General features: G+C 41.9%; 2 protein-coding genes across 3 annotated transcripts; one reads left to right on the top strand and one right to left on the bottom strand.

The window, feature by feature from the left end:
• Positions 1-18,151: 18,151 nt before the first annotated feature.
• Positions 18,152-22,754, bottom strand: LOC106578317 (uncharacterized). Of its 2 annotated transcripts, XM_014157006.3 has the most exons (7): positions 22,598-22,754; positions 22,303-22,363; positions 21,824-22,201; positions 19,272-19,383; positions 19,030-19,107; positions 18,804-18,885; positions 18,152-18,492 (listed from the first exon to the last, which is right to left on the bottom strand). In XM_014157006.3, exons 1-7 carry the CDS (start codon positions 22,661-22,663, stop codon positions 18,418-18,420), a joined length of 852 nt encoding a protein of 283 aa, XP_014012481.1. In that variant the 5' UTR covers positions 22,664-22,754; the 3' UTR covers positions 18,152-18,417. The 2 variants fall into 2 exon arrangements, with proteins under 2 accessions (XP_014012481.1, XP_014012484.1); XM_014157009.3 differs by lacking the exon at positions 19,030-19,107.
• Positions 22,755-24,665: 1,911 nt separating this feature from the next.
• On the top strand, positions 24,666-25,990 carry LOC123728708 (uncharacterized). Its single transcript, XM_045700959.2, has 3 exons — positions 24,666-24,772; positions 25,280-25,696; positions 25,852-25,990. The coding sequence occupies exons 1-3, from the start codon at positions 24,727-24,729 to the stop codon at positions 25,974-25,976; spliced, it is 588 nt and encodes a 195-aa protein (XP_045556915.1). The 5' UTR covers positions 24,666-24,726; the 3' UTR covers positions 25,977-25,990.
• The last annotated feature ends 270 nt before the right edge of the window (positions 25,991-26,260 follow it).

Below are 26,260 nucleotides of genomic sequence, written 5' to 3' on the forward strand. Positions count from 1 at the left end.
TGCTCTGGACACTACGCTGACAGACACAGCAAACCTTCTTGCCACCGTTCGCATTGATGTGCCATCCTGGATGAGCTGCACTACCTGAGCCACTTGTGTGGGTTGTAGACTCCATCTTATGCTACCACTAGAGTGAAAGCACCACCAGCATTCAAAAGTGACCAAAACATCAGCCAGGAAGCATAGGAACTGAGAAGTGGTCTGTGGTCCCCACCTGCAGAACCACTCCTTTATTGGGGGTGTCTTGCTAATTGCCTATAATTTCCACCTGTTGTCTATTCCATTTGCACAACAGCATGTGAAATGTATTGTCAATCAGTGTTGCTTCCTAAGTGGACAGTTTGATTTCACAGAAGTGTGATTGACTTGGAGTTACATTGTGTTGTTTAAGTGTTCCCTTTATTCTTTTGAGCAGTGTATTTTTGGGTGATTTTGCTACACAAAATTCCTGTAGATTGTTCTAAAACCATTATTTAGTCAACCGTATAGCCTATGCATTATGTTGATTCCCGCTGTGAAAGTATGTGCCTGTCTCCATTTCGCTGTCGGCTGCTGTGTGACCAAGCCACTCTTACAATCCTTTTCCCCACTGTGTGCACGGAGGAGGTAGAGATGCATTCTGAAAAGCACAGGAAGATGACTTTGGTGAAAATGTAAAGTATGGTTCTAATTTGAGGAGAGTTACAGCTTTCGGCGAGTCTGACATTTATTTCTCACCTCTTAATATTGAGTTCATTGCACCACTTTACAACAGGAGTAGGCTGTATGTAGTATGGTTTTGTATGTGCTTGCAGAGCGGAGCAAAGCGTGCCATTTGCAGTGAATAGGCCTAAATGACATGATGTAGCCTAGGCCTAGCGTTGGATTTACTGCTAATCAATTAGCCTACACGTCTATATAGCCACAATATATTTAGAGTTATCAATCCAGTTAAGTGTTTTGAGTTCCCACTTCCTCAGGTGAATAATATAGACTATAGGCCAATATGCACAAAAATGTCGGCAAATTCTCTGAAGATCCTAAAATAAATCTGGATCCTATTTTTGACAGGATGCACATCAAAATGTCAATCATGCATTACCTGGATATGTTAGATGAAATAGCTTGCTTTTTTAATCATAAGCTACCATCTCAGGTATCTTACGTGGCACTGACATTTTGTCCCGAGCCCTGCAGCTCATGTAAAGTAACTGTCCATTAAAACATTTCACTTTATTATTATCAGCAGAAGCGCTAAATTTACCATGATATCACGTTTTGTCCATGTCACCCAGCTCTAGCACTGCCCCCAAATATAATTTATCGTAATATAAAAAATTTGTCAATTTATCCCGTTATGGATTTTTGTCCATATTGCCCAGCTCTAAACTAAAGTCTTGTTAGCACTGACAACCGGTGATGAGAAGCAGGTACGGGGAGTCAAAATTTAATCAGGAACTAGACCAAGACAAGAACAGCGACAGCACATGGGTACAAAATGACAATTAATGCTGAAGCAGGGAACAGAGCGGGGAACCAGACAGATATAGGGAAGGTAATGACAGAGGTGATTGAGTCCAGGTGAGTCCAATAATTGCTGATGTGCGTGACGGGGGAAGGCAGGTGTGCTTAATGATTATGGCAGGAGTGCGCAGTGCTGGGGAGCCTGGCGCCATCGAGTGCCAGGGTTAAAGAGCGGGAGCAGGCACTCCAATCTTTTGATTGTCTACACCCGTCTACAAATGTGGGCAGAATCAGAATATGGACAAGATCAGGACAAAGGACGTAAGTTAGAACCAGTTGTAAGTGGGGTTATGAGTGCTGATCTAGAATCACTTTTGCTTTTCAGATCATAAAAAATTTGACAGCGGGCACCATATCAAGCGTCTAAAAGTAGAAATTGTATTGGGTGTGTTTTTTCTTTGAAAAAGTTATTGTACACAGCATATGAGAATGGGAACATTTGAATAACTCCAAAATTGTATTCTGAGTCCTGATTGACCACAGGGGCTAAAATCTGATATCAACTTTGGGGGGGACAATTACATTACATTTTCTCAAGAGCAATTCCTGAGGGGGACACCAAAAGTAGTGCTGTAACACATAGCCTACATTGTAATATGGTAAATGTATATTGAGGAACCAAAGAAATAAGGTGTTTGCCGTACTCCTAACTACCGGTACCCAAAACTACACAACTAATCACAACAGCAATACCATTGCCTTTAACAAATCTTAGTTCAGTCACCAGTTTAAGTTGAGAGTGGGGGCATCCATGGCATTTTCCAATTATGTTCCTATTTTATAAGTCAAAAAAATGGAGAACCTTACATAATGTTGCCAAACAAAGACTCAACAAACTTACCTGAGACTCCCTGTCTCTGCCAGTCTGTCCCTGCATATCTGTCCCCAACTCTGCTGTCTGTGTGCCATCTGTTGCCTGCTCTGCCTAATGACATCATTGTGAAACATTTCCATTAGAATTTCATTTCTTTCTTATGAACATTTTATCAACGAGTCTTTGAGATATTAGGCTACTAGGGTTCTTACTATGCGTTTTGGTGTATTGAAAAATACTCTGATGTCCGTCTTTTATTTTTCTGCCATTTTTCTACCTGGCTGGCTGGCTGGCTACACACACAGTGTGTAGGTTATTTACAGTAGGAGATGGGCTTCTATCATCTTCAATCATTCTATATGGGCTTCGATCTAAAAGGTAGCTAGCAAATGTGAAACGGATTAAAATGACAAGAGTTGACAGCTGCATGAGTTCACCATTTACACAACATATGCTGCAACTTTTTGTAATTTTAATAGTTTGTTTCATATTGGCTGGCTTCCAACAATAGCTGAATTTGCAAAGCTAGCGAGCACCAATTCAGTTTCAGTGGTGTTTGCTATAATCTTTGCTACCCGGGTTAAATAAAGGTGAAATAAAATAAATAAATAAAAGTTCCCTTGCGACAATTTAGCTTTTGCAACGAGACCATTAAATATATTTAAGACAATGGTAGAAGAGAGTGTAGTTCTGTTCAGTTTGGACTTCAGTTTATCGCTAACCTTATCACAGGGACTTTGAAGCACTAACTTACATCATCTGCATGCTGATTCCATCTTTGACGACGCCACATAAATGGAATAGGTACTAGCTAGCTTAATAGTTAATATTTGCGCGCTAGCTCTGCATATTCAGCTAGTGTGTGTGTGCGCGATTGACTGGATGAACCTCACGGCAGTTACGTAGCAAGCTAAGGAACTGGCAGTGGATCAAACCATTGTGAGGCAAAGGGCGGGGGGGTCGCAATCTTTTGAAACTTAAAAACGCGCTATTAAGTGTCTATAATCAGCACAATTGCTTTCATTGCGTATTATTAATATTATTTAAATTACATAGTTATGTTTCAGTGATATATTGGGGGGGACAAATCATATTTTTCCCAGGATGGGGGGGTCGTGTGTCCCCCGTCCCCCCCGGGATTTCCGCCCCTGATTGACCATATTAAAAGGAGAATCCCCTGCACTACCACAGCTATCCACTGGTGGCACAAAGGATTATTGAGCTTGCTGCAGAACTGAAGATTGCAGGTTCAATCACACATATTCTTCAACCATGTTTGTTTGTTTTAAATTGTGACATTGAGGCTTGGATATAATCTACTAAATGAGAGGATGTATTTATTGCATTCAGATGTATAAATCCAGTCAGAAATGCAGAATTTAGACTAACTGTAAAAAAATATAACATTGTGTAAAAATTGACTGTTCAACTTTTTTTTAAACACACCCGATATAATTCCTAATTTTAGATGGTTTATTATCATAAACCATTATTATCTAGCTAGCTACGGTAGAAATATCTGTCAGATGTAAAACAAGCAGGATCATGGCATGTGTCAGAAACAATGCATGTTGGCTAGCTAGCTCACGTTAGCTAGATCACACTAGCTATGTAGCTAATGCCTTCAGATGTAACTCAGAGGTGAAGTCTACTTTCTGAATTAAGCAAGAAAAAAAAATCTTATCATACAACAAATATTTTTCTCAAATATGTGTGCCACAATTATTGGCACCCCTTCATTCAATACCTTGTCCAAGATAACAGCCCTGAGTCTTCTCCTATAATATGTAATGAGGTTGGTGAACACATGGCAAGAAATCTGAAACCATTCCTCCATATAGAATCTCTCCAGATCCTTCAGATTTCGAGGTCCACACTTGTGGACTCTCCTCTTCAGCTCATTTCTATGGGGTTTAGGTCAGGGGACTGGGATGGTCATGGCAAAACCTTGATTCTATGGTCAGTGAAGCATTTTTGTGTTGATTTTGAGGTGTCCTTTGGATCATTGTCCTGCTGGAAGATCCAACCACGGCCCAGTTTAAGCTTCCTTGCAGAGGCAGTCAGGTTTTGATTGAATATATGTGGTACTTGATGGTGTCCATGATACCATGTATCCTAACAAGTTGTCCAGGCATTTTGGAAGAAAAACAGCCCCACAACATCAAAGATCACCATACTTCACAGTGGGGATGTGGTACCTTTCTGTATGGCTATCTTTCTGTCTACACCAAACCCATCTCTGGTGTTTGTTTCCAAAAAGCTCTATTTTGGTCTCATCTGACCATAGAACCAGTCCCATTGTAAGTTCCAGTAACGTTTGGCAAACTGTAGGCGCTTGAGTTTGTTGTTTGATGACAGCAAAGGCTTTTTTATGGCAACCCTCCCAAACAACTTGCGGTTTTGTAGGTGGCGTCTGATCATAGTTTTGGAGACTTTCTAACCCCAAGACCCAACTAACGTCTGCAATTCTCCAGCTGTAATCCTTGTAGATTTTTGGGCCACTCGAACCTTCCTCCTCACTGTGTGTGAGGTCAATATAGACACACATCCTCTTCCAGGCCGATTGTTAAAATCTCCAGTGGCTTTAAACTTCTTACTTATTGCATTGATGATAGACATCGGCATTTTCAACTATTGAGCTATTTTCTTATAGCCATTTCCTGATTTGTACAGCTCAACAACCTTTTGTCACACATCATTACTATATTCTCGGGTCTTTCCCATAGTGATGGATGACTATGGGAACTTGGCCTGTCTGTCACCTAATTTGTATACCCCAGTGAAACAGGAAGTCATGGCTTACCACAAGTGTTCCTAATCACTCAGGTGAACTTAAAAACGTAAAATATGAATGGGAATATACTTCAGTTAGATTTTACTCATAAGAATTTCTAGGGGTGCCAATAGTTGTGGCACACGTTTCTGTGAAAAGTATTTATTTAATTTATTTAACATACATTTTTTTCAATAAATTTACCTTAATTAAAGGTTTGATTTTTGTGAATATTTTGAATGAAAGACCAAGAGGATAAACAGCAAAGAAATTTTTTTCACAGCCCATTTTGCCCATATTTACCAAGGGTGACAATATTACTGGATGCCACTGTAAGGAGTGGAGAAGCTCTATGCACCATACACCTACTCCTGGAGTAAGTCCCTGTCAGAAAAAGTGTGATTATAAGGTTAGGCAGTAGGCCCTGGGCCAGTGGGAGGTCAATGATGAGGTCTCTCTCTCTTTCAAGGACACACTACCTCTTTGTCTCTCTCCAGATGCTACAGAGACAGAATATTCCAAGGACCTCCAGTGCCTTTTCACCAAAGACCTGCAATCTCTCAAGAGCACAGAGAAGTAATAAGTAATGGTGCCGGAGGAGATGGATGCAGTTTTACCGGCACTTAACCAATTGTGCTATTTTGTGTTTTTTGTTTGTTTGTTTGTTTATAACTTATTTTGTACATAATGTTTCTGCCACCGTCTCTTATGACCGAAAAGAGGATGTCAGAACAGCAATTACTCACCTCGAAATGGACAAAGATTTTTTCTTTAACAAGTCGGACGCAAAGGATTTACTCCAGATACCTGACCAGGCCCAAATCCCCTTCATTCGCATGAAGAGAAGACACCGATACAGGGGACGCATCCGTCCTATTGGCCAACATGCAATCATTGGCGAATAAACTGGATGAGCTCTGGTCAAGATTAACGTACCAAAGGGACATTAAAAACTTTAATATTTTATGTTTCACAGAGTCGTGGCTGAACGATGACATGGATAATATACAGTTGGTTGGTTTTTCCATGCATCAGCAAGACAGAACAGCTGCTTCCTGTAAGACAAGGTGTGGCGGTCTGTATCTATTTGTCAATAACCGCTGGTGCGCAAAATCAAATATTAAGGAAGTCTTGAGGTTTTGCTCGCCTGAGCTAGAGTATCTCATGATAAGCTGTAGACCACACTATTTACCAAGATAGTTTTCATCAATATTTTTCGTAGCTGTCTATTTACCACGACAAACAGATTCTGTCATGAAGACCACACCAGCATGTTAAATGTGCGACAAGAGGAAAAAAAACTCAAGACCACATTTACTCCACACACAGAGAAGCGTACAAAGCTCTCCCTCTCCCTCCATTTGGCAAATCTGACCATAATAACAATCAGAAACTAAAGCAGGAAGTACCAGTGATTCACTCAATACGGAAGTGGTCAGATGACGCAGATGCTAAGCTACAGGACTGTTTTGCTAGCACAGACTGGAACATGTTCCGGGACTCATCCGATGGCATTGTGTAATATACCACATCCGTCACTGGCTTAATCAATTAGTGCATCGATGACGTTGTCCCAACAGTGACCGTATGTACATACCCCAACCAGAAGCCATGGAATACAGGCAACATCCACACTGGTAGATCTGGCACTTTCAAGGAGCCAGTCTCTAACCCGTACAGCTTATAAGAATTCCCGCTATTCCCTCAGAAGAACCATCAAACAGGCAAAGCGTAAATACAGAACTAAAATTGAATCCTACTACACTGGCGCCGATGCTCATCGGATGTGACAGGGCTTGCAAACTATTAAGGACTACAAAGATAAGCCCAGCTGCGAGCTGGCCAGTGACACAAGCCTACCAGATGAGCTAAATGACTTCTATGCACGCTTCAAGGCAAGCAACACTGAAGCATGCATGAGAGCAACAACTGTTCCGGACGACTGGCTACTGCGAGCGTGGTCACACAATGTGAGTAGGACCTTTAAACCGGTCAGCATTCACAAGGCCGCAGGGCAAGATGGATTACCAGAACGTGTACTCCGACCATGCGCTGACCAACTGACAAGTGTCTTAAATGACGTTTTGAACCTGTCCCTGGCTGAGTCTGTAATACCAACATGTTTCAAGCAGACTACCATAGTCCCTGTGCCCAATGTAACCTGCCTAAATGACTACCGACCTGTAGCAGTCACGTCTGTAGCCATGAAGTGCTTTGAAAGGCTGGTCATGTCTCACATCAACACCATCATCCCAGAAACCCTAGACCGACTCAAATTTGCATATTGCCCCAACAGATCCACAGATGATGAAACCTCTATTGCACTCAACACTGCCCTTTCCCACCTGGACAAAAATAACACCTATGTGAGAATGCTGTTCATTGACTACAGCTCAGTGTTCAACACCATAGTGCCTTCAAAGCTCATCACTAAGCTAAGGACCCTGGGACTAAACACCTCCCTCTGCAACTGGGTCCTGGACATCCTGAAGGGCTACCACCAGGTGGTAAGGCTAAGCAACAGTAAATCTGCCACGCTGATCCTCAACACGGGAGCCCCTCAAGGGTGCGTGCTTAGTCCCCTCCTGTACTCCCTGTTCCCCCTTAACTGCGTGGCCAAGCACGACTCCAACACCATCAATAAGTTTGCTGACGACACAATGGTGGTAGGCCTGATCACCGACAATGATGAGACAGCTTATAGGGAGGAGGTCAGAGACCTGGTTGTGTGGTTCCAGGACAACAACCTATCCCTCAACGTGATCAAGACAAAGGAGATGATCATGGACTACAGGAAAAGGAGGGCAGAGCACTGCTCAGAACTGCTCAGCCTCCGACCACAAGGCACTACAGAGGCTAGTGCGAACGGCCTAGTACATCACTGGGGCAAAGCTTCCAGCCATTCTTTACATCTGTACCAGGCTGGTGTCAGAGGAAGGCCCTAAATTGTCAGACTCCAGTCACCCTAGACATAGACTGTTCTCTCTGCTACCGCACGGCAAGCGGTGCCAGAGCACCAAGTCTAGGTCCATGACAGCTTCTACCCCCAAGCCATAAGACTCCTGAACATCTAATCAAATGGCTACCCAGTGTATTTGCATTGCCCCCCCCCCCCCCCCCCCCCTTTACACCACTACTACTCTCTATCGTTATCATCTATGCATAGTCACTTAAATAACTCTACCTTCATGTACATATTATCTCAACTAACCGGTGCCCCCCGCACATTGACTCTGTACCGGTACCCCCCTGTATATAGTCTCGCTATTGTTATTTTACTGCTGCTCTTTAATTACTTGTTACTCTTCTTTATTATTCTTATCTGTATTTTTTCTTAAGCTGCATTGTTGGTTAGGGGCTCGTAAGTAAGCATTTCAGTGTAAGGTCTACACCTGTTGTGTTCGGCGCATGTGACTAATAAAACATTGATTTTATTTATTTATTTCATACGTTAATGCCCTCTGTCTTTAAAGGAGGGTGGCTATCTGACAAAAAAAGAGCAAGAATTGTCAAACTAAGAAAGTCAGTGATTTGGCTTTTAGACATTACAAGTATCATATGCAATGCTAACTTTCTAGTGATAATACAAATTTCCTTATTCCTTCAGGTCCTTCACTGAGCGGAAGGGATGGGGAGTGAAAAAGTACCATGGCGTTTTCTTATTCATTGCATTTGGCTTGGAGATAGGCTACAAATATAGAGTCTGTACAGTTAAAAAAAATGTTTTTTAAATTTATTTTCACACAAAACAAATACAAAACAATGTGGTGAGAGTTAAAAAGAGTAGCGAAAAGTGCATGTGCAGGGGAGATGAAAAACCTTGAGAGGCTAGTAATGCACCTCCCCCTTTCAAATATTAATAGAACAAAATGAACAATAAAATGGCCTCTTGATTTGTTCAAATCAACCCGTGACCAGCCCAAGGAACATCGGAGAATAGGAGGCTGGTGAGGGGAAGACGGCTCATAATTATGACTGGAATGAAGTGAATGGAATCAAACACAAGGAAACCATGTGTTTCATGTGCTAATACCATTCTATTCCAGCCATTACTATGAGCCTGTCGTCCCCAATTAAGGTGCCACCAGCTGCCTGTGGATCAGATATTATAATTATTATACTCATATTCCTTGACTGTGTCCAACACCTCTGACTAACATTCCCCATTCTATTTGTGTGATGGAAATTGATGACGCATCATGGACTGCTGAGGTGCCCGGCTCAGTCTCCGGCCTACAGGGCTCGTGCATTGTGATTCCCTGCTCATTCAACTACCCAGAACCAGAGAAGAAGCCCTCCAAATTAACTGGCACCTGGATCAAAAACCAATATGACTATATATACCACCCAGACAGCTCCAACGTCATCAAAAGCTACAGGGGTCGTACAGAGCTGGTGGGAGATCTCTGGCAGAAGAACTGCTCTCTCAAAATCAACCCCCTCCATCATTGTGACAAAGGACCCTTTACTTTCAGGATTGAAATAGAAGACCGTACCAAGTATTCCTACATAAAAGTACATGACAAAGTCTCCATTGCAGTGAGCAGTAAGTTCCCAGGGCGAAGTTGACAAGGAGAATTTCAAATATTGAATAAATTATAGTATCCCATTGACCATATTGTTATCTGATTAGCTATATCTTCTAGCGGATTTTAATCTTAATGATAGTACAGAAAGGACAGACCCAATAATAAGTAAAAGCACGCTGCAGAGGAACTGATATAACTGTTATCATCTCTTCACTGATTTCAGACTCTCCAGACCCACCCTCTCTGTCAGTGAGGGAGGAGGTGAAGGTGGGGGAGGAGGTGTCTGCCTCCTGCTCTGTGTCTCACTCCTGCCCAACTGAACACCCTCTCTTGACCTGGAGCCATTCCGGAACAGCCAGCATCCAATCACAGCAGCTGACCAAGGGCCATTGGGAAGTGACATAATCCCTGAACTTTAGCTCCACCATCACTGATCACAACCACCCTCTGATCTGCACAGCAGCATACAGGGGAGGGAAGATGGTGAACAGCTCCAAAACTGTCAATGTCAAATGTAAGTGGACTACACCTTTGTGTTAACAACACTGTTTGGTAGATTTACACTTTCACTTCTGTGAAAACAATGCAGATGAGGAAAATGAAACTAGAATTAAACTTATTTGAAAAGGAAACATGAACTTTATCCACGGTCTAGACATACTTCCCTTTTCAAATTAAAATAGATTGAGAGCATGTGGTTGATCAAATTAATCTGTATTAGGGTGTTTTCACATATAGTGTTTTTTTAAATAACTGATCACAGTCCTATTTAAAGTAAACTCTGGGTAAAAAAAGGTAAAACAACTCAGTTCTTTGTATTCACACTGGCCTTGCCTTTGAATGAGGACTCAACACTTTTGCCATATCACTTCACCTGTTTTGTGGTCCGAGTCCTCTTCGTATTCACATTGCTATATTAAGAAAGGAACCAATCATTTTTTCAATTTTTTCCACAAACCTGTACATAATCATCTTCTTTCTTTTGTGGCACCAATGTGAGGGGTTATGGCATGGGAAACGGTGTTGCAGTATTCTAGTCTGTGGTGCGGGAATAATGACAAGCAAACCTGGTGAGCCTTGGAATTCAAGCGAACCTACAGTAACTCAGTTCTGTTTGCATCGGGGGCTCGTTTGAGCAGTCTGAGTTCCATTGGAGTGTTCACACTGCACAAAAAAAGAGTGACCAGCCAGTAACCAATATGCAGGACATGGATACAGCCAACTTTGCTTCCTCAGATCCCTCACCATCAAGGTATTTTTCTACAGGCTGATCTATCTGTGATCATAACCTAGAATCCTTGATGAGTTGTTAAAGACCATTTGCCTACATTCACTCTTGTTTTGTCTTATCAAATGAAGAGAAAGCATCTGAGAGTGGTCCTAACTCTATCCACACGAAAGAGCAGAAAGACACCAGCAGTGAAATCAACACAAACTACCACACCAACAATCAGCTATATGGCAACATGGAGGTATGTACTGTGGTTCTACTGCAGACATTTACAGCTGCTGTAGAGATCTGAGAAAAGTTTGCTCTAAATACAAAGGATATAAAAAAACAATAGAGGTGTTGTTGATGATAGTATCTCTGATCTGGTTTCCTGTAGGCTGAAGAGGATGGCGACCCATACGAGTGTGATGGTGGAGACGAAGCAGTCTATGGTAACTTGTGAACACAACAGGAAGTATGTGGGAGTCAGCTGGCCCAGAGGCAGTGGTACTCCGTCTCTCAAAGGTTCCAGTAAAATATTAACAGTCTAAACCAATGTAGCAGAGCTGGTGACTGCTTATATTTGTTAGCTTGATGTAGCTTTATAGTTCTTATGGCTAATGAATATGGTACATTCTTATTTGGGCTGTGGCTTTGTGTTATGGCTTTTACAAGGCATTTGTTTATCATCTATTGCTTGGGTGATTCAGAAGAGTTTTTACAAAATGTTTAATATGCACAATAAATCAACCAGTATTTAACGATAGATTGTTCCCCACTTCCCCAGCTGTCTGTTGAAATTGTGTCTTGAGGGTAATCTGAGTGTGGGACTTTCAGTGTTTCTCCACTTGGGGTTGCTCTTTCATTTATTGAGATTTTCAACATCTGTTTATTTCCATGGGGTTTGAGCTATTTCACAATACTGATTTTGTCAGCTTTCTTGACCCTCTCTATAAGAACATATCGGTAACGGGCATACAAATCAAAATCCAGACAATTATTAATTGTTATTAGGTTCTGATTGTAGCTCTGTATACATGATTAAATCTGGAGAAAAAATAAGAAAGTTTCACAAAACATGTTTTTGAACGAATCCTTCATATGATTTGAAAGGCTTAGAAACATTTTAATGTATTCAATGTATTTGGTGAGAAAGGCCTCCCCATACTAATTCCTGGGAGTGCAGGATATAGTGTCCTTATCCTCAAACTCCCCCTCCACTAAAAATGTAGAGGTTGACTTGTCAAATGTGTGGTTTTGTTGGTTCAGCCCGACTAATCTGCATACTTTTCTGGAAGGTCTGTTGGGAGAATATGGACCATTTGTTTATAGCCACACAGCATATTTTTTACAGACCACTTCAGAAGTGCAATGAGCTACAATCACTCTGGAACTTCCTCAATTACTGTGATCTTCAGGAATTCAAATCAAATCACATTTTATTAGTCACATGCGTCGAACACAACAGGTGTAGACCTTACAGTGAAATGCTTACTTACGAGCCCCTAACCGACAGTGCAGTTTCAAAAAATACGGATACGAATAAGAGCTAAAAGTAACAAGTAATTAAAGAGGAGCAGTAAAATAACAATATATACAGGGGGGGTGCCGGTACAGAGTCAATGTGCAGGGGCACCAGTTAGTTGAGGTAGTATGTACATGTAGGTAGAATTAATTAAAGTGAATATGTATAGATGACAACAGAGAGTGGCAGTGCTGTGGAGGGGGGGGGGGGGGGGGGGGCAGCAGCAATGTGTATAGTCTGGGTAGCCATTTGACTAGATGTTCAGGAGTCTTATGCCCTGGGGGTAGAAGCTGTTTAGAAGCCTCTTGGACCTAGACTTGGTGCTCCGGTACCGCTTGCCGTGTGGTAGCAGAGAGAACAGTCTATGACTAGGGTGGCTGGAGTCTTTGACAATCTTTAGGGCCTTCCTCTGACACTGCCTGTTATAGAGGTCCTGGATGGCAGGAAGCTTGGCCCCAGTGATGTACTGGGCCGTTTGCACTACCCTCTGTAGTGCCTTGCGGTCGGAGGCCGAGCAGTTGCCATACCAGACAGTGATGCAACCCGTCAGGATGCTTTCGATGGTGCAGCTGTAGAACTTTTTGAGGATCTGAGGACCCATGCCAAACCTTTTCAGTCTCCTGAGGGGGAATAGGTTTACCCCTGTTAACTTGGCATGACAACCAAAACTAGTGAGAAACGTGAATGTGTGTATCCAGTTATAGGGTGTGCTTGTCAATTGACTCTACCTGACTAAAGGAGAAACTGGGGAATATAAGTTATAAATTGATAAGGGAATTATATAATAAAGGTAAATGAATAAAGAATCCAACCCTGTCACGTAACCAATTAGTAATTAAGTAGTTATGTAGCATATATAATGAATAATTAAAGTACTAATCGAAAGGCCCATAAGGTCTAGTAGAGGTCCGGGACAAAATGTGTGTGTGTTTTAGTGGGCCTAAGATAACAACAAGTAGATTGTGATTGACCCGGCAGCTGAGGAACTTTGAGTAACTTAGAGAAGAAAGGGAGTGACCCTCAAGGTTTCTCTAATCTTGGTGGAAAGGAACAGGCAGCGCTGGGTAGTGATTAACAGTGGTGAGAAGTCCGGGGAGGGATAAAATTCACCTACTGTTCGTGTGTATGTATGTGCGTAGGATATCTATTGTTTGTGTGTAGGTATGTGCGTAAGCGGGGAGTGAGCATAAAATGAACATCTTTGTGTAATGGACTTCAGAACGTTCACTGAATAAACTGTACGAACCTTTTTGCAGAAAGCTGAGTCTTTGCCTAATTATTCTTAACCCAGTGTCTTACAAACCTTGGGGATTAGTCAAGGCTTATTGATTGTTAATTATTATCATTGGGATACAAAAATTCCACTGACATAAATGCTTGGTACTTACAATCTACCATGATTGTCCATTGTCTGAAGCACCCATGTCCCTCTGTGTTAACGGCAGTGCAGTAGAGGGCTTCGGTCTGGTCAAAATGTATTGGTCACGTACATAGTTCAGCAGATGTTATATTGGGTGCTGCGAAATGCTTATGTTTTTTTTATTAATACATGTCATATATCAGTTTGCAAACAATGTAAAACATAATAAATAAGCCAAATGCAACCATGGTCTCTTTTTTGCTTTCTTGAGAAAGGCAACTCCAAAATGCATGTGTTTCAGCCTAGCTCAGTGATTTCTGTGGTGGGGGGGCAGCCAGCAGAAAATTCAGAGCGTAGGGGTTGGTAATAATCTCTAGATAAGCCGTGATTTGCTCAGTGTTCTGTCACTCATGGGGACACTACGTCGCCGCCAAATCTAAGGGTAGAGATAGAAAATGCAAGCCCCTTGGGTGCTGTCATAGAGTTACATTAGAAGTGCCCATCCAAGAAGGCTCAAGGTCATTGGCCACAGATAAAATGATGTCAAATCACATTATATCAACAGTAGCTTTGATTGGACTGATCATGTCAACCTCATACTTTCAAAATCTTAGCTAGCAGTCATCATCATGAATCAAGTTGACATTCTACTGGCAAATCCTATTTAATCCTTGCCATACAAAGATAAATAATTAAGACAAATTGTAGATAAATCGTATCAGTGCTCATTAGCCATTAGACATAAAAATTTCACAACAAGTTGGAAATTGCAAATTCAACAATGAGTGGTTTGGAAGGAATCAGTGGCTAACTGCAAGCATTGCTGTCACGTCCTGACCAGTAAAGGGGTCATTTGTAATTGTAGTATGGTCAGGGCGTGGCAGGGGGTGTTTTGGTTTTTTTTGGTTCCAGGGGATATGTTCTAGTTTTCTTTTTCTATGTGTGGCCAAGTATGGCTTCCAATCAGAGGCAGGTGTCTTTCGTTGTCTCTGATTGGAAGCAATACTTAGGCAGCCTGTTTTTCCTGTGTTTTTGTGGGTGGTTGCTTTCTGTATAGTCTGTGTACCTTGCAGAACAGTTGATTGTTGGTTTGTTGTTTTCATTTAAGTGTTCACTTTATTAATATTAAAAGAAGATGAGGACTATACCCGCTGCGCCTTGGTCTGTCCCTTACGACGCCTATGACAGAACCACCCACCAGAAGAAAACCAAGCAGCGGGGTAAGGAGCTGGAGAGGAGGTATCTCGAGTCATGGACGTGGGAGGAGATCCTGGATGGCAAGGGTCCATGAAGCCAGGCTGGGGAGTACCAGCGATCGAAGGAGGAGCTGGAGGAAGCGAAGAGGGAACGACGGAGGTACGAGGCGTTGTATCCTCCTATTCAGGAGGTGAAGAGGCAGCCCCCCGGCATAAGGGGAGTGTTCTAGGTCAGGGGGGAACCCTGACCTAACTTCCCAGGCTATACGGAGGGAGCCATGGAGGAAACCAGAGCCGGTCGAGGAGTCAAGAGCAGATGACGACGCAGGATTCCGGAGAAAGGGACTGGTGGAGTGCGCACGACGGAGCAGACGCACAGAGGGAGGAGCTAGGCAGTATGGAGGTATGCGCACTATGTCGCCCATATGCACTCAGAGCCCGGTGCGGTCGATACAGGCTCTGCAATGTTGTCTTACGACAGCGAGCCGGCAGCCAGGAAAAAGTGCGCCGGCGCAGCGTATCTGGCCTCCAGTGCGGCTCCTCGGCCCAGGATATCCCACGCCTGCTCCACGCACGATACCCTGAATTCCCCAGCACAGCCCAGTTCGTCCTGTGCCAGCGCTTCGTCCTTCAGCGACGCTCCTCAGCCCGGAGCCTCCAGCGACGCCCCCCAGTCAGGAGCCTCCAGCGACGCTCCCCAGTCAGGAGCCTCCAGCGACGCTCCCCAGTCAGGAGCCTCCAGCGACGCTCCCCAGTCAGGAGCCTCCAGCGACGCTCCCCAGTCAGGGGCCTCCAGCGACGCCTCTCAGGCCGGGGCCTCCAGCAACGCCTCTCAGGCCGGGGCCTCCAGCGACGCCTCTCAGCCCGGGGCCTCCAGTGACACCTCTCAGCCCAGAGTGTTTGTTTTGTGTGTTTTGGGGTTTTTTGGTTCCAGGGGATATGTTCTAGTATTCTTTTTCTATGTGTGGCCAAGTATGGCTTCCAATCAGAGGTAGGTGTCTTTCGTTGTCTCTGATTGGAAGCCATACTTAGGCAGCGTGTTTTTCCTGTGTTTTTGTGGGTGGTTGCTTTCTGTATAGTCTGTGTACCTTGCAGAACTGTTAATTGTCAGTTTGTTGTTTTCGTTTAAGTGTTCACTTTATTAATAATAAAAGAAGATGAGCACAATACCCGCTGCGCCTTGGTCTGTCCCTTACGACGCCTATGACAATTGCAAAGCAATCACTAGCCTACTATTTAGTGGAGTGACTGTGTGGTGATACGTCTTGGTTTAAGGGTCTCTTTTCCAAGTTTAAAATTATAAACATTGGCCATGCTGTCAATCAAGCGCGATTTCTGCCTCGCTCAAAACAACTGTTTACGCGGAACTGGGAAATCTGACTTCAGTGAGTTCAAGACAACTGGGAACTCAGGAAAAAACAAGCTCCGACAGGGTAAATACGTTTTGAACGGTCATCAAACTCGGAATTGTAAGTCAGAATTGGGCCTGTTTCTAGAGTTTTGATCTGAAGATCACTGGCGTCATCATGATTCAACCTTGTTTTTTTCAGTTTCCAGTTATCTTGAAAGCACCATAAATCCAGAGAATGCCAGATTTGATGACAACATTTGGTGGTGCACATGTAGCCTATAATATGTTTTAGTGAAATGTAATTATTGAATATTGTAAGAGATTTCATTGTCTGCTTATATGCCCCATTTTTCTATCCTACGGTTCTGACTTAGGGAGAACGAAGAACAGCCCATGTTCTGATTTCTGTCACTGTACATTTCAAAAGGGCTGAACAAATAGCTATATTGACTACGCTCTTCCTAACTCGCTCATTAATGTCTTATTCGAAATTACGGATTGCCTCTTATCCGCTTGCCATAGTTTGTACATCTCAATTGTCAGTAGAAACCACATTTGTTTAAGTCAGCCCTATCAGCTGTTTTTTTAAGGCAGTAAATGAGGCTGAATTAACTGTTTTGCTGCCAGACAAGGCTCCGCTGATAGCCAGGTGTAGCAGTGGTAAGCTGTTGGGACTGCTTTTGGAACTCTGCTGTTGGGGCAGCTTTATGTAGGCCCTAAAAGTTTGTGGGCACCGTTTGTCACCGTTATTGTGCAATTCATCTAATGTTTAGGGTTTTTGTGTTGTGTAGTGGCTTTGCTGGCATGCATCCCAATTGTTTTATTTTTTGTTTGCCCCACCAAGATGTACATGCTAAAATCACCACTGACAACGCAGATGAGCCACTGACTGGGTCATTCTTTCCCACAAAGCAACAATCATGAGTTTGTTTGTTCAGCCCAACAGCTGCCACACCACTTGGTTTGGAACAACATTGTCAAGAAATATAACCACTCTCATTTGTACTATATAGAACTTTGTCATAGAGAGTGACATTTGACAATGAGTCTTTGAGCGGTTCACTGTCCAGAGGTTGGTTGTTATCAGTGATGGTGGGGGTAAAGGTCATGGATGATGTCACCTCCCACTGGCCCTTGGTATGCTGCTGTGATTGGATGCTGGGTGTTCCAGAGTGGCTCCAGTTGAGGAGAGGGGGATCAGATGGGCAGGAGTGAGACACATAGCAAGAGGCAGATACCACCTCCCACTCCTTCACCTCCTCCCTCACTGACAGAAAGGGGGGACTGGACAGCATGACACGGAAGAAAAGCATTCATTGAACAATTAGTCAAAGACTGATATATGGCCTTTTGAAAGGCACATTTAATAAGCCACGTTCAACAATTCAACAGGATACAGATTGCCAAAAAATCCTCAACCAAATTAACACAGGCCTACCCACCATTAAAACTGATGCAAACCATGTTACTAACATAGGAGAACTGGTTGTACTCTGGCATGTCAGTCCTGAAACAGAACGGTCCAACGTCATCGCGCTGAACATTATCAATCCTCAGGATGCAGTTTCCCTTGCTCAGGTCTCCCAGGATCTGGGTGCAAACTCTGGGGCCACCTGGTGTTCTCCTGTAGGTTGTAGATTCAGTTGACCTTCCCCCACCAGGAGAGGGTTTATCAGGAGCCTTCATTGTCTGTGATGTGTGTCCATGTCATAGAGTTACGTCCCCACGGGACGGTTGAGCTAACGTGCGCTAATGTGATTATTTCTGGCAATATTATGTTTCTGTCCAACTCAGCACAAATGTTACGTTTAGTTGTGAATGCTTGCCAATATAGGACTGTGAGAGCTGTTTTTGTGAAATGTTTTGACATAGATTGAATCAAACAACAGGTAGCATATCTCAGTAGGTATGTTTATTTGAAAGCCAGTCCTTTAAAAAAATAGTTACATACTGAATTATGTATATTACATTTAACAAACAAACTGCACATATTATTGTCTAACCAAGTGAAAGTCAAACAGGATACGAGAAATGAGGGCTGATACTCTGTAAGCTGCCTTTTGACAAGAAAACAATCAAGATAAAAACACAAACACACACACACACATATTCAACAAGTATTATTAAGCAGTGCTGATATCTGAGATGCAGCTTCATCACTGTTTTGCATGATCCACATTTGCATATACACTGTCCATTTGATCCATACTGTCCATCGGATCGCCTGGACCCTGTAAAGAGAAATGGAGAAATCAGGCAGGGAAAGGGCTATCAACAAGCTATGCGCACAACACTAAATGGCCAACATGGTAAACATATATAGTACCCACTGGCCACAGATGTCAACTCAACGTCTATTTCACGTTGCTTCAATGTCATGTCATTGAAATGACGTGGAAACAACGTTGAGTCAACCAGTGTCTGCCCAGTGGGTAAAGACCATTAGGTCCAAAGCTGATGACTTAGTACATGTAGACTGTTGATATCACTATAAAGAGTACGGTCAGTTTAAAACAGATCTGCTCAGGGTGCTGTAATGTACCTGGACGTTGCCATAGACGGGCTCATCGATGACCTTTGGAGGAGGAATTTGGGTGTCATCTTTCTTCTTTGTAGTTTTGACTCTGTGGAGATAGGGGAAGATAAGTATCTCACTGACACTGTAGGTCAACTCAAAGAACATATTTTAGAGTAATGTTCAGAAGAAAAAAAACTAAATATGTCAAACTAGCAATTTACTGAAGGATGTTTCATAGTTTTAAGCACACCTTTCAGGTTTGGTCGTTGGAGTTGTCATGGTGAAATTAGCATAATATCCAGACTCTTGCTTAGTGACACCCCTGGACCTATTTAATCAATTCAGTTATTTTAGTGAATGTGAGAAAAATGTATTTAAAATGTATCTGCAATGACTAATATAAGGCAGAGGACATGATGTTGCTATAGAAATGGATCAATGTCAGTCAAGGTTCAGTGCATCCCTCTGGGGACACCCATCAACCGGACACACCTTTTCCTGTACTTGAAGAACCAAACACTTCCCAATACAGCAACCAGTAGAACTGCAACCACTGGGACCGTGGTGGCAATATATGTGGTCGTGGATAGTGCGTCCTCAAACACTGTGAAAAACATTATGATTTTAGTCAACACGTTTATCCAGAGCAACTATTTCTAAGTGCCTTGCTCAAGGGCACATCAACAGATTTTTCACAGCTCAAGGATTCAAACCACCAACCTTTCAGTTACCAGCCCAACGCTCTTAACTGCTAGGCTACCTGCCTCCCAATGCAAAATCAACAGACCCTCTCTCAAATGGATACAGTGCCTTCAGAAAGTATTCCCACCCCTTGACTTTTTTTCCCCCACTGGCCTACACACAATACAACATCATGTCAAAGTGGAATTATGTTTGTAGAAATGTTGGCAAATAAAAAAATTAAAAGCTAAAATGTAAAATAAAACAAAATGGTATTTGTCACATGCTCCGAATACAACAGGTGTAGACCTAACAGTGAAATGCTTACTTACAAGCCCTTGAGTCAATAAGTATTCAACCCTTTGTTTGTATAAGCTGGAAGTAGACAACAAGTGTTGTTGTTTATTAGTTTAGTTTACTCAAATTAGAGGGGGGGGGGGGGGGGGTAGGGTTTGCGGGAAATAATTAAGGAAATATATATATATATACACAGTTGACTATGCATTTAAACAGCTTGGAAAATTCCAGAAAATGATATCATGGCTTTAGAAGTTGAGTCAATTGGAGGTGTACCTGTGGATGTATTTCAAGGCCTACCTTCAAACTAAGTGCCCCTTTGCTTGACATCATGGAAAAATCAAAAGAAATCAGCCAACACCTCACCTTGTGCACTTTGTGCACTTCACAAAATAGATGGCATTATGAGGAAGGAAAATGATGTGGATATATTGAAGCAACATCTCAAGACATCAGTCAGGAAGTTAAAGCTTGGTCGCAAATGGGTCTTCCAAATGAAAAATGACCCCAAGCATACTTCCAAAGTTGTGGCAAAATGGATTAAGGACAACAAAGTCAAGGTATTGGAGTGGCCATCACAAAACCCTGACCTCAAGCCTATGGAAAATGTATGGGTAGAGCTGAAAAAGCGTGTGCAAGCAAGGAGGCCTACAAACCTGACTCAGTTACACCAGCTCTGTCAGGAGGAATGGGCCAAAATTTACCCAACTTATTGTGGGAAGCTTGTGGAAGGCTACCCGAAACATTTGACCCAAGTTAAACAATTTAAAGGCAATGCTGCCAAATACTAATAGAGTGTATGTAAACTTCTGACCCACTGAAATAAATCACTCTCTACTATTATTCTGACATTTCACATTCTTAAAATAAAGTGGTGATCCTAACTGACCTAAGACAGGGAATTTTTACTAGGATTAAATGTCAGGAATTGTGAAAAACTGAGTTTAAATGTATTTGGGTAAGGTGTATGTAAACTTACGACAAGTTTTAATGACTCCAACCTAAGTGTATGTAAACTTCCAACTTCAACTGTATATATATATGTAAAAATGTGCTTAACAAGTCGCATAGGTTGCATGGACTCACTGTGTGCAATAATAGTGTTGAACATGATATTTGAATGACTACCTCATCTGTGTACCCCACACATACAACTGTCTGTAAGGTCTCTCAGTCAAGCAGTACATTTCAAACACAGATTCAACTACAAAGACCAGGGAGGTTTTCCAATGCCTCACAAAGAAGGGCACCTATTGGTAGATGGGTAAATAAAAGCAGACATTGAATATCGCTTTGAGCATGGTGAAGTTATTAATTACACTGTGGATGGTGTAACAATACACCCAGTCACTACAAAGATACAGGTGTCTTTCTTAACTCTGCTGCCAGAGAAAAGAAACCGCAGTGATTTCAATTACAGAATTTAATGGTTGTGATATGAGAAAACTGAGGATGGATCAACAACATTGTAGTTACTCCACAATAATAACCGAAATGACAGAGTGAAAAGAAGGAAGCACGAACGGAATAAAAGTATTCCAAAGCATGCATCCTGTTTGCAAATTATTATTATTTTTATTACATTTATGTCCCGAATACAAAACATTATGTTTGGGGCAAATCTAACACATCACTGAGTACCACTCTTCTTACTTTCAAGCATGGTGGTGGATGCATCATGTTATGGGTATGCTTCTCATCAGCAAGGACTATAGAGTTTTTTTTTATAAAAAGAGACGGAATGGAGATAAGCACAGGCAAAATCCGAGAAGAAATCCTGGTTCAGTCTGCTTTCCAACAGACACAGGAAGACAAATTCACCTTTCAGCAGGACAATAACCTAAAACACAAGGCCAAATCTACACTGGAGTTGCTTACCAAAATCTATGGCAAGACTTGAAAATGTCTGTTAAGCAATGATCAACATTCTGTTATGGCTAGTGGGACTGTAGTTGTGGAATCAACTGAGATGGAAAAAATACAGTAGGGATTAATTTCCTCCAAATCAAATGAATGACACACTGCACTGAACAAAGGCACTTTACATTGCATCCTCTACTGCTTACCAGATATTTGAATGGAGACAAGTTGATTAATAAAACTGAAGTTATTGGCTCCAGTGGCAATTCTCAAGTAGTAGAAGTTCCCCATGTCGCCTTCTTCAATTCCCTTGATGTTCAGGGAGCAGTTTCCCTTAGTGACATTTCCTGTCAGGTTGGTCCTGTTCTGAAAACTCTTGATGACGAATGTGTTGATGGGGTGATAGAGGAATTCATTCTTGTCATTATCATTTATGGTTAGTTTAATTTTCCCCTGGCGTTTCCAGTAGGCCTGGACAAGCTCTTTAGATGGGGACGGGGGATAGGTAACATTGCATGGTATGGTCACATCTTCTCCCATTTTGGTCAAAACAACCTTCGGGTAATCAGCTTTCCAATCCACACCTGTGTTTGAATTAACAACAAAAGTATTATTCAGTTCATGTTGTTTAGACATAGCATAAGGAAACACTGAGTGCATATTGACATAAAAATGAATCACATACCACTAGTGCCAGAGGCCTGAGACAAAATGAGCATCATCTCAATCCACATCAATGGGCTCATCTGGTCCAACGGAGAGATTTGAAAGTTAACTAAATAATGATGCATCGGATTCCTAATATCGTTTACATGTTGTGTTAAAGATGCCTGGTGTCAGATGGCGCTCCCATCATAATTGTGTCAACCAATACAACATTACCACTGACCAACAAGCATAGCAGAGACTGTAAAGCATTGGGAAATAATGTTGGTTCAGCAACAACAAAATAAAAACTAAAATCTACGAAGGATACTCACTGTGTTGTGAAAAGAGGTGCAAAAACAGGAGGCTACAGGTCCAAGGAAAACACCAGCAGTGACCATGGCACTGGCACATATCTTAAAAGCCAACTGGTTCCAGTAAAATGAGTGACAAGCATTTATAACAAGAGCGGTGTCAAAAGTATTGCATGTATATTTCCTGTTACTTAACAATGATGGTGGTTGAACAAAAAAAGGAATTTGAGGAAGTTTTGTGAAAACTGAGACACAGCTAGCACATAACATTCGGAGAACCATATGTTTCTATCTTTTAACCTTTATTTAACTAGGCAAGTCAGTTAAGAACAAATTCTTATTTTCAATGACAGCCTACAAGGGAACAGTGGGTTAACTGCCTTGTTCAGGGGCAGAATGACAGATTTCACCTTGTCAGCTCGGGGATTCGATCTTGCAACCTTTCAGTTACTAGTCCAACGCTCTAACCACTAGGCTGTCTGCCGCCCCTTCTTAGAGCTTGGGGAGAGTGTGGTTGTCCTATGGTTATTTTGAACACAGCCTTCCCACAACATTCTGGAAACGGTGCAGGATACCCAGATGGCACATTACGTTTTGAGAACTGTATGTTTCTTAGGTGGAAATTTCAGTACTTCAACATAATGTTTTCTGCAGGTTTTCCTCATGGTTCTATTTAACGTCATGTTCTCAGAACATTAAGATAACTTTACATAAAAAACACAATACATTTTTTTTTTATGCAAGAATGTTACCTTTTTTAAATTTAAAAACATTCCGTTCTCAGCATCAACAAAACTCTCTCTATCGACACCTAATCTTAATGAGCGCTTGTTTCCTTTGAAATTGGCCCTGTTTGAACATCCTGGTGGCGCAGTGGACTAATGCCATGAATAGAAAACAGAAGATCATAGGTTTGAATCTCACCGATGCCGTGCCACAACAATAAAAATGCCTAAACAAATGAAATTCCATGGGTTCAAAACAGTTAACCCAAACTAAGCCAACAGTGTTATTGAAACATGTTCTCAGAATGTTATTTAATTACCTTCAAATAGCCTATCATTTTTGATCTCATAATGTTAATAAAACGTCCCAGGGAAACTATCAGGGTTCCATAATGAAACGTTCTCAGAACCTCCCTGTACCCTAAAAATTAACATTCCCAGAACAGGCTAAATTTTCACTTCCGTTCTCAGACGTTTAAAAAACATAACATTTTACCGGTCAGGAAACGTATGGCTTCGTTCCCAGAACCAATGGGCAACTAAAAATGTACATTCCCACAACTGTCAAGGAATCCATTTGTTTTCTCTCTCTCACTCTATCAGTAAGGGAGATATGAGAAAGAGAGAGATGACCCAGGGAATACAGTGTTGGACTGTAAACACAATCATCTCTAACCTGTGGTTGCCGAAGAGATTTAGTCATGCTGAAAAGCTGAGAGTCATGAGGCTTCAATTGCACACAAGGTAAAGCTCTGTTAGCTAGGTACATGATATTCTGTTAGAGAGGGGCTGCCACAGGGTGGGGATTGTGGGGTAGTGAGTAACTGACGCATGATCAGGAATGCAGAAAACATTTCTCATATAATCTCTCTGCCTTTCTCTCATCCCTGTATCGATCTCTCACGCCTCTCTGTCTTTCTCTCACCTCTCCTCTCTCACCTCACCTCTTTCTCTCAGCTCTTTATCGCTCACCCCTCTCTGTCTTTCTCTCACCTCTCTCTGGAACTTTTAAAGTAGAAAAACAAAACCACTTTTATATTCATTAGGCCTTTGCAAGGTCAATGATTTAAACATACACATTAAATATTTCTGATATCCACATCCAATTGACATTTGCTCACACAAGCCTACATTGGAAACCACAGTGGGTTTGACTCATATCTATATATATATATATATTTTTTTTTTACCTCAAGAGTGTAGCTAGAGCATCAGGAAATGAACTTATTAAGGAAGTAAAGTTGGTTATTGTAATTGTTGCGGTACTATTTGGGGGCATAAGGTAAGACTTTAATGACAAATTTAGTACATTTCTTCTCTGAATCTCTTATCTGGATGAAATTCTTCCACAATTCAACCCATAAAATCTGACTTTTGGTATCATACAACATGCTAATTATTTGGCTCTTCGTGTTGCTGTAAGGAATGACTACCTTTCACATTGTCCTAATTGTGATCATCCTTCTCAAAGGTAATGGTTTTATCTTGTTTGGGTATTAATTTAGTTTTGTGTAGTTGGCAGACACAAACCCCAATGTTAACTATAGGAGAGATCTTAACAGGTGCATCTAGTTTCACTATAGTATAGTCTCTTTTGTCTTGATGGCAAAGAAAGTCATCCTCTTGACAGAAATATAGTTATTTACAAAATGGGTTGTTCGAGCCCTGAATGCTGATTGGCTGACAGCCGTGGTATATCAGACTGTATACCACGGGTATGATAAAACATGTATTTTTACTGCTCTAATTATGTTGCTAACAAGTTTATAATAGCAATAAGGCACCTCAGGGGTTTGTGATATATGGCCGATATACCACGGCTAAGGGGCTGTGTCCAGGCATTCCGCGTTGTGTCGTGGTTAAGAACAGCCCTTAGCCATGCTATATTGTCCATATACCACACCCCCTCAGGCCTTATTGCTTAATTATACCATAACGAGAACATTTGTCACAAGTATTTGTCTATTCTGTTGTCCAGTCCCTCTTCAGGCTTTCTGTCGTGTATGGGTGGACCAGAACCCAGTGGTGACCGGCACACTGGGCCAGAAAGTCTCCATGGGATGCCGTGTCCTGTCGGACAGCGGGGAGCTGATCACTGGCTGCAGGGCAGAGTGGTACATCAACTCGGCCACACATGGCCAGAGGAAGGTGTGGAGGGAGATGGGTGACTTGCCCCGATTCAAGGGGAGGTTTCAGAAAACCTACGACCAGAACACAACAGACACAAATATCCTGATGATCTGGTTAGAACTGAATGACATAGGCAACTACTTCTGCATTCTGCAGTGCTGCGTCAATGGGAAGGACAAGCAGTACCATGGCAATGGGACAAGACTCCTCATCAGCGAGGCTAAACCTACACCTTATGGGTTAATATTTACCTCAGTTATCCCAGGTAACACAACAAAGAAAATGCACATATTAGGTAAAAAAAAATATCACATTTATTCCCTTACTATTGTATTGCTCAAAAATGTATCAAGTTATCATACAGATGACAGTAGTCCTTCCCTTTGTAGTTAATGTTTTCAATATGATTTTGTTCTTAAGGTGCAGAAGAGGAAAATACTTCCGAGATGCAACTATTTTATTTTTATGCTTTTCTGGCAGTGAAGCTGTTGGTCATCATAGTGCTTGGAGGCCTCAATCAATTGTTAAAGATGTCATTTAAATAAAAAAATGTTAAGTAGTTATTCAATTCATTAATGGAAAAAGGCCCAACATATTGTATGGTCATTATATTAGTCATTAGTTTGTACGTTTAGTATTGCACTGAATCTGCATTTCACAGACCACTTCTGCATTTCACAGACCACTTCCATTCATAGTGTGGGAGGAATTGTAAAGGTTTGGGTGATAAAAGAGCAGTTTAGACTAGTTAGCTGTAGGCCTAGTCCATCATAAAATGCCAAGAATATGAATGAAGGCGTTTCACTTTTAAACGTTTATGCCAGATTGA

This window comes from Salmo salar, chromosome 02, assembly GCF_965601325.2.
Source record: "Salmo salar chromosome 02, fSalSal1, whole genome shotgun sequence".
Classification (NCBI taxonomy): Eukaryota; Metazoa; Chordata; class Actinopteri; order Salmoniformes; family Salmonidae; genus Salmo; species Salmo salar.